The sequence below is a fragment of the Aureococcus anophagefferens genome, assembly GCF_000186865.1.
Source record: "Aureococcus anophagefferens unplaced genomic scaffold AURANscaffold_47, whole genome shotgun sequence".
Classification (NCBI taxonomy): Eukaryota; class Pelagophyceae; order Pelagomonadales; family Pelagomonadaceae; genus Aureococcus; species Aureococcus anophagefferens.
In genome coordinates, this window is record NW_008705602.1 from 32,700 (window position 1) to 41,358 (window position 8,659).

General features: G+C 60.3%; 2 protein-coding genes across 2 annotated transcripts in view; one reads left to right on the plus strand and one right to left on the minus strand.

Moving 5' to 3' along the window:
- AURANDRAFT_67728 (hypothetical protein) overlaps nucleotides 1–3,750 on the minus strand; it is a gene marked incomplete at both ends in the record, with an annotated part of 3,918 nt that extends 168 nt beyond the window's left edge. The window contains 4 exons of the mRNA XM_009043276.1: nucleotides 141–714; nucleotides 1,887–2,021; nucleotides 2,156–2,410; nucleotides 3,668–3,750. Of these exons, the coding sequence (XP_009041524.1) occupies nucleotides 141–714; nucleotides 1,887–2,021; nucleotides 2,156–2,410; nucleotides 3,668–3,750 (1,047 nt within the window). The remainder of the gene's footprint in view (nucleotides 1–140; nucleotides 715–1,886; nucleotides 2,022–2,155; nucleotides 2,411–3,667) is intronic.
- A 2,865-nt stretch (nucleotides 3,751–6,615) lies between these two features.
- Nucleotides 6,616–8,659, plus strand: part of AURANDRAFT_67729 (hypothetical protein) — a gene marked incomplete at both ends in the record, with an annotated part of 2,481 nt that continues 437 nt past the window's right edge. The window contains 2 exons of the mRNA XM_009043259.1: nucleotides 6,616–6,668; nucleotides 7,709–8,657. Of these exons, the coding sequence (XP_009041507.1) occupies nucleotides 6,616–6,668; nucleotides 7,709–8,657 (1,002 nt within the window). The remainder of the gene's footprint in view (nucleotides 6,669–7,708; nucleotides 8,658–8,659) is intronic.

An 8,659-nucleotide genomic window follows, 5' to 3' on the forward strand; every position in this document is an offset into this window, starting at 1 on the left:
GTTTCCCTCGATTCGGCTCATTTTTGGACGAGTGATTATCTCTCAGAGCGGTCTCGAGGCACGGATAGGTTGTTTGGAACGAGCGCGCGCGGCGGCACACTCAAGTCGAAGCGACGTTGAATCACGGCCCCGCGCGCCACTTCGTCGGTATACAAGGCGTCGAAGTAGTCGCCCGTCCGGAGATGCGCCGCGTCGTAGGCCGCGCCGAGCTTGTCCACGATCATCTTCGCCCGGGTGATCAGGCGGCTGTTGACGGTCAGCACGTTGGGGTTGAGCTCTCGGTCGTCCTTCATCTTCGAGAGGACCCACCGCTTCGGAGAACTCAGGCTCATGTGGTACATGGTCTTGTCAACGGGGACCTCGACGACCACGTTTTTCGGCGGATCGAGCAGGAAGTCTTCGCAGGTGGCCACGTCGCCGCATCGCGCCGCGTCGTCGCGGATCCGCGTGGGCCACCGCTTCCGGTGGTCCTCGAAGTAGCGCTGCGACACCCACGGCACGCGCAGCGAGTCGCAGGTGAAGACGCGGCAGGTCTTCGTCGGGAAGGGGTCGCCGGCGTCGTGGGGTGGGATCGTGTCCGGGACGACGAGGGTCCGGTTCAGCAGGATGGCCATGAGGCGCGCGTTCTCCAGCGCGATGCGCTGGTTGTTAAGGCCCTCGGTCTCGTTGTAGGTGAGGTACCGGTTGTTTCCGGGCCCGCGGCGCTCGTTGTGGCTGGTGTGGCTGCCGTGGATGACGTGCCACTTCGCATGCGCGCACGCTGCGAGGGCGATTAAGAGCGGATGCCACCCCATAAAAAAAAACTACAGGAGCTGGTGAGCACTACGGCCGGAAGTTAAATAAAAATATCTTGAAGCAATTAATTTGTTTGAGGAGTTAAATGACGATTTCGTAGCAAATCGTGAAAGATTTACCAAAACTCTCTCTCTCCAGCCAGCAAATCGAGCGGATTTGCTCGCCGCCCGGAAAGACAAATTGTCTTACGCGCGTTGGTCGCCCGCGCACCACGCCCGTGTCAGCCCGGAGGCTCGTAGGGGCGCATCTGCTGACCCCAGACGACATCGCTTGCCCGAAGGGCCTCCTGGGACCAGCCGAGAGTGGGATGACGCCTCGTAAGGCCCGCCGTGCCGGCGGCGTTGGGCCGAAGCCGGCGCCGGTCGTCTCAGCGCCGCCGAGAGGTGGTCCCAACCGACTGGGAAGGTCTCCATCCGCTGCCGTGGTGGCGCGAGATCGGCGCGACACTCGCCGTGCGGTGGCACCGGCGCAAAATGCCCACGGCCACCGTCGGGACGAAACGCCGCCGGCAGCTCGTCCCGGTGGACTCGGCGATTTCGGGCTCCCCCGAGGAACCCGCCGCCTTGGACGCGACGGGGTCGATGACGAACGATCTCCGCTGCTGCGATGGCTCGAAAACCATCTTAGAGGGGTCGCGAGGGGGCAGCGCGTCCCTTCCCACCCACTCTACCTCCCCGTTCCAGTCGCCACGCGGTCGTATGAGCGTCGCGTCTTCGCATGTGCCTCACCCTCGTCCATGCGGACCTCGAAGTCACTGGGATCGTTGCACAGTTCCGCGTTCCGGCGGCGCTGCAGGGCCATGAGCACCGCTCAAATGATCATACTCGCGCGGAGCGCGCGCTTCGGACGTTGCATATCCAAATACATGCTTCACCTGCACGAGAATCTAACTCTTGGACTCGGACAATTGGTTTGCCGGGAGCAAACGATTAAAAAAATCTAACTTCCGGCCTTATACTTCGGGTTGTCGAAGCGAGGTCAGGCAGGGCCGCCTTCCGGGCCGCGTCCTGGCCCGCCTCGACGATGAGGTCGCCGTGGATCTTGACGCCTTCTGCCCCGCCTCGATCCTGAGCTCGATGGGGCGCAGATACACGTGCGCGATGCCCGGTTCGTCGGCGCCGCGCAGCGGCAACGCGTCGATCGCGAGCCGGGACTTGGGGCCCTCGTCGAAGGCCCAGAACGTCGGCGCGCCGCCGTTGTAGACCTTGTGGATCTCGTGCGAGCACCTGGGGGGTTGGGGGTCATGCGCGCGGCGCGCGCGCGCGCTGGACGCGGAGCGACGCGCGGTCCACCCTCGGAGGTCTGGTGCGCCGTGCAACGGAGCACGGCGCGCGTCTTGTTGTTCCCAATCTGCCGGTACTTGTAGCGCACCATGAGCCACGCCTTGCCGGCCTTGGCGTCCACGCAGGCCTTGAGGAAGAGCGTGGGGCGGGAGCTCGGCCCGGAGACGCTCCCCAAGGGGCGGCCCTTCTGCTTCTTGGCGTCGACGAGCGCCGTGGGCTCGTCGGGCTCGAAGAGGCCATCGAGGTCGGCTAGGAAGGCCGCCTCGCCGTCGTCGTCCGCAGCCCGCTTTTGTCCTCTCTGCGCCATGAAAGTCGTCTTCGAACAAAGTCGCCTTTGAGACATTAAATCAAAATTCAAATTGTTGCAGTATCAAATCATTCTGAGCCAACGTCATCGGAGAAAATCATAAAAAATTTATTTGCATTTATTTATCCGCGCTTCGTGCAATTTGGACCACTTTGTAATTTGGACCATGGGGAGAGCCACACGATGGTCCGCCTCTGAGGGCTGTCTCGCGGCCGGTTCTTGGTCGCCTTCGGCGCGGGTTCGCAGTCGCGCGCCCCCGGGCACTCCCTGGGGACGCGGCGCTCGAAGTCCCTGTCGGATTTGGTCTCGGAGGGACCGATTTCGGGCTGCCCATCGGGTGGCAGCGCCGCGGCCTTGGCGGTGAGCATGCGGGGGCGACGCGCCGCGGCGTTGGGGCGCCGCGGGTCGATGGGGACGACGCGCCGCGGGACGACGACGGGGGGACGGGCGCCGCGCCGGGGCGCTGCTAGACGCGCAGCGCGCGCGCGCGCGCTTGCGCCCGCTCCAAAGAGTCCGACAAAGAGCCCCATGAAGAAGAAGCAGAAGTCGATCACGGACGGTCCGGCGGCCGCGCTCGGGGCCGCGCGGCGCGGCGCCAAGCTCGTCATCGAGCCCCGCGGGGCCTACAATGCCACGTCGAAGCTCCACGACTTCGACGGGGAGTGCGGCGCCGCCAACCGGCTGAGGATTCGGCCGACGCTGCTAGCGACGGCTCCGACGGCGAGCTCGCGGACGGCGCCGATGACCCATGACTCTGCGATGCCCGCCAGGCCGCAGCTACCGACGAGTGCGGGCCCGCGGAGGCCGATCCCGCTGGGGTGGTCCAAATTACAACCTCCTCGAAACCCATGGTTTCGTAGTAGGACCACAGGACGACTTCCCGGGCGCACCCGCCCGCGAGCTTCGGTGTCCTCCCAGATGCGAGGGGTCCCTCGGGGATGGTGGCTCGGCGGCTCCTGGGGTTTTGTTCTTCAGCTCCGCTATGTTGATCCTAAAGTTGATGTTTTCTTGGTCCAAATTGCACGAAGCGCGGATAGAGATTTATTTCCCGCTCGAGACGGACCCCTCGTTTCGACCGACGGATAACGCTATCGATGATGTGATGCGCCGGCGCCGTGCCGTTTCGCGCTAAGTGGTGCACGAATCGCGCGTGCGCTAGCGACGACGAGGCGGGAGCGCAAAAAACCCTGCTGGCGGCGTCCTGCGACGAGATTTTCGATCACTGCGACTGTGGGGCGCGCCCCCACTCGATTTCTGCAGCTCCAGGTTTACATATCGTGACAGCTGATATGGGGGGTATTGGTTCCAGCATGCCATTCCGGATAATAATATATTAGGTATTGGTTCCATCTTGCTTATAGGCATATTGGTTCCAGCATGCGTATGGAGATCTTGATTCCATCATGCATATCCGCGGGTATTGGTTCCAGCATGCCATTCCGGATAATATAAATAGTGATACTATCGATCAAATGATGATAGCTAATAGAACCCCTATTCGTACGACCCTCTGCGACCTCCAGGTGCTCTGGGGCAGCCCCGGCATCATTGGGGTTTTGCTTCGCTTCTTGGATCTATCGAGCATCACCTCTCTCCCAGCGTTGGCGCAGCGTTTCGCGGCGGATCACGTGCGTGTGCTGGTGATGCTTGCCCGGACCACACCTGGACTCGAGCGACGCCTCATGGAAGTGCTGTCTGATAACGGCTACGATGCCGTCCGATTTCGGCAGCGGTGGGAAGGCCCGCTTCGTGCGAACTGGATGCGCCGCGGAGCAGGATGGACACGGTCGTGTTCCCCCTGTGGACATCCGTAAACGACGATCGGGATCTGGGCCTTGCTTCGTGTCTATAACCCATGGTGGACTGGTTTGGCCGGTAACAGGTTCCAGAAATTGTGTGACGCGGTTCAAGGTACTGTTTCGTTATGGCGACCTCGACGCCGGCGCGCCCTCGTTTGAGCTAGCGTCGCGTGCTGACCCCCAATCTTGGAACAAAAAGGGGCCTCCTCCGTTCTTATGCAGATTGTTTGTAGAATGTGATGAACAGGCAAAGTCACGTCGTGGAGGGCGCTATGGTGCACTGATGTATCAGAGTGGCAGGTCAACACACGTTCTCCAGGCGGATGCTCGGCAGTTGGAATGGTTCCATTTCGAGGCAGCATTTAACTGGCAGACTCACATGCTCGACCTGTCAGCCAATGGTAGTTTCTGGCGACTTCCTTTCTCCGCGTATCCGCTATCATCCGTCTACATTCGCAACGTTCGTGGCGCTGGAACGTCGTCTGCTGCCTCAGACTTTGGAGACATAGAGGTAGACTACTGTCGGATGTCAGACCAATGGGATAAGTTCAACGAGCTTGGCGAAGTCCTCCCATACTCGTGGTACAGTGCGCGGATGCTCTACCCCTATGACCCTGCCCCTCGCGACGCGATGCGGCCTACCTTGTAACACGTCGATGTCACGTCGGTAGGGGGGCAGCCGCCAGGGGCCTTAGGGGAAAGTGGCTGAGCATCGCCGCCATTCTCATCCCCGTCGGCCGCGTTTGCTTGCAGCAGCCTGCAGAAGGGAAGAGCGGGAAAGCAGCAGAACCCACCATCCTCCCGGAGCGAAAAGCAGAAACAAAAGCAGCAGACAGGAAAGCTGCAAAAGCAAACTTCCTCCTTGAGTGTGATCATCGTCGTCCTCGATCACCCTCCTCAGCTTCCTGAGCACTGGCACAGCCACCATCTTCCCCCTTGAGTGTGATCATCATTCTCCTCAGCCTGTTGAGGAAGGTTGAGTGTGATCATCCTCCTCCTCAACTTCCTGAGCAGGAAAGCCACCAGCTTCCTCCAGGGTTGAGTGTGATCATCATACTCCTCAGCTTCCTGAGCACAGCCACCAGCTTCCTCCAAGGTTGAGTATGATCATCATCCTCCTCAGCTTCCTCAGGCTGAGCAGGAAAGCCACCAGCTTCCTCCAAGGTTGAGTATGATCATCATACTCCTCAGCTTCCTGAACACAGCCACCATCTTCCTCCCTTGAGTGTGATCATCATCCTCCTCAGCTTCCTGAGCAGCAAAGCCACCAGCTTCCTCCAAGGTTGAGTATGATCATCATCCTCCTCAGCTTCCTGAACACAGCCACCATCTTCCTCCCTTGAGTGTGATCATCATCCTCCTCAGCCTGTTGAGGAAGGTTGAGTGTGATCATCATCCTCCTCAGCTTCCTGAGCACAGCCACCATCTTCCTCCCTTCAGCTTCCTGAGCACAGCCACCATCTTCCTCCCTTGAGTTAGCCACGTCCTCTAGCGCATATAAGTAGCTCGGACGTACCCCGTATGTTATCTCGGATTCCGGGAGTACTGACGGACGTAACTTTTTATTTCTGAGGTGTCTGACGGCGGCGCGCGGCGCCCCAGGCCGGCGAGAAAAATCACGGACGCCAGAGCAATGGTGGCCATTGAAATTAAAAATAACATGACGACAACGTGAAGCTATCCGAGCGCATTCGTCAGCTGCCGATGCTTCGTCAACTGGTTGGACGTCCCGCGCTCCGCGAATCTGCAGCGATGTGCAACGATCCCGGCAGCTTTGAGGTCCGCAAACATATGGACGAGGCACCTGCGAAGACGCGACATCCGTGTGAGGCGATGCAAACGGACCGCTTCAGGGGGTGGGACGAGGCGCGGCAGCTTCCCCTGACCCGATTTTGAGTCAAATTCGAGCCACAGAGCGTCGGGAATCGTTCGTCATGAGGGCGATCAGATGCGTTCGCGGCAGCTTTCCGGCTCGAGTCGATTGGATCGAGATCACCTCATCGACTCCGAGAGGCGCGAGCGTCGCGAATGCCACGGCGCTGACCGCGGAACGCATGTTCCGAGCTGGCAGCGCAGTCCTTGCCGAGCCAGTCGAGAAGGACAATCGAGGGGATGTCACCTCGCACTCTCGCTGCCAGCTCGACCCCTGGTACGAGGTTGCCCCCCCATCGACCGCCGTTCACCGTCAATGGCCGTTCTCGTCATCCATGGGCTGCCCCGACGCGAGCTAAGTTGGTCGCCTTCGACCGATGGCGTTTCCCGAGCGATTCGCTGCGGGCCCCGAGGCGCGGCACGGTCCACAGATCGAGCGCAGCGCCAAATCTTAGAATCGCTGCATCGATGCACGAGCAGAAAGCGTTGTGCAGGACGGCTGAACTCGCGGCTGGCAACCGTTGGCCTTCATCGTGGCTTCATGTTATTTTTAATTTCAATGGCTGCTGTTGCTTTGGCGCTTGGAGGCATGCTCGCGCGCTCCGTGGCGCCGTTTCGCCGACGCGAGCTGTCCTAGATTAACCTTTGTGAGGGGGGACCGGCGTCCTCGGATGAGCTAACTGAGTGCGTCACGACGCTCTCCTTGAATGCGCTAGTGCTCTAGGCGACCCTTGAGTGTGATCATCATCCTCCTCAGCTTCCTGAGCAGCAAAGCCACCAGCTTCCTCCAAGGTTGAGTATGATCATCATCCTCCTCAGCTTCCTGAACACAGCCACCATCTTCCTCCCTTGAGTGTGATCATCATCCTCCTCAGCCTGTTGAGGAAGGTTGAGTGTGATCATCATCCTCCTCAGCTTCCTGAGCAGGAAAGCCACCAGCTTCCTCCAAGGTTGAGTATGATCATCATCCTCCTCAGCTTCCTGAGCACAGCCACCATCTTCCTCCCTTGAATGTGATCATCATCCTCCTCAGGCTCAGCCTGCTGAGGAAGGTTGCATCCTCCTCAGCCTGTGAGGCAGACAGGACGTCACGCTGCCTCAAAGACACGCCAAACCCAGCATCCCAGCATTCTTTTTGCAAAAGGGGCTGCCTCCCTCGAAATTTTCGCCCGAAGCAACCCTCCTTTAGCACGACCAGCAAAGCGTGCAAAATATCATTATTAGACTACCCCCGCGAAAAAAATCTCTAAAAGGTGAGGTGGCAGATCACCTGCACAGGTCATTTTGTGCAGTTCAAGAAGGAGCATAATCTCTAAATTCATCCGGCACCGATCCATTCGCTTGCCATGCCATATCCTCGGGTAATGGCGCATCGCCATTTTCGGCTGGGGCCTTGTCGCTTTTTTCTGCCAACATCGGCTCCAAATTATCCACCAGTGAAAATTCTATGCTATGATGTGCAGCAGTGAAAATTAGCAGCACTCCTCCCTCCCCTGAAAATTAAAATTCACCCCTACTTAAATTAAATTAACTCCTGCTCCATTACTTACTTTCTTGTTGGTTTTTACTCCCCCCCTTAAATATCCCCCTTCGTATTTACCTATAGTTTTGCCCCCCCCCTATACCATACCCCTTTTGTTGCCCATAAATAGGCGCAACGAGGACTACATCCTCGTGCGCAAGTACGAGCCGGCTCCGCGGACCGCGACGCCGACGGATGGGGCGCCGGCGCCCGCGAAGCTGAACCTGGGCAACAAGACCGTCTGGCTGCCCACGGCGGACATCGAGGACATCATCGTCGTCGCCCACGCCACGGAGCACATCGGCGTGCCGCTCAACGGCCTGAAGGACGTCTACGTCATCGACCGCGTCTCCGGGAGGACCGTGCCCGCGGGCAAATGGGCCGCGAGGCCCGAGGACGGCGAGCACGGCCGGCTCATGGGCCGGCCGACGCTGCTGCTCTCGCGCACGTCGAAGGTTTTGCGGTGGCGGTTCTGTCTGCGGTCGCAGGTCTACGCGCTCCTGTCCGGGGACGCCGTGAGCTCGGTCGCCGCGGACAAGACGGGCATCGGCTACGCGACCAAGAAGCTCGCCATCGACGTCATGGACTGGGACATCATCAAGCGCCTCGTCGGCTGCGCGGACGACGGCGGCGCGGCCCTCACGCGCTGCGTGGAGTCGAGCGGAGAGAGCAAAAAGTGGTCTCTCCGTCCCGACGACGTCATGAACGTCCGGCGCGGCGCCTCTACGACGATCCAGACGATCAACCTGACGAGCGACGCGCAGCTCGAGGACGTGACCGGAGCCCTGGGCTCGCTCTGGAACGTGGGCGTGAAGGCGAGCCTGCTCGACGGAAGCGAGTCGACGGAGGTCGGATTCGAGGATCCCGAACGGGCCGACGACGCGGACGAGTGCGTGGCCTGGACGCTCAATACCGTCGTCGGGCACGATGTCTTCGACGGGTCGACGCCCCTGGAGGAGCCTACGGAGCCCGAGACGGCCGACGCGAAGGACGACGCGGTCACGCGGCCGCCCGGCTGCCCGAAGCCGAACAAGACGCAGCTCGAGTGGGTGGGCAAGTTCTTCGACGACGACGGCGCGGT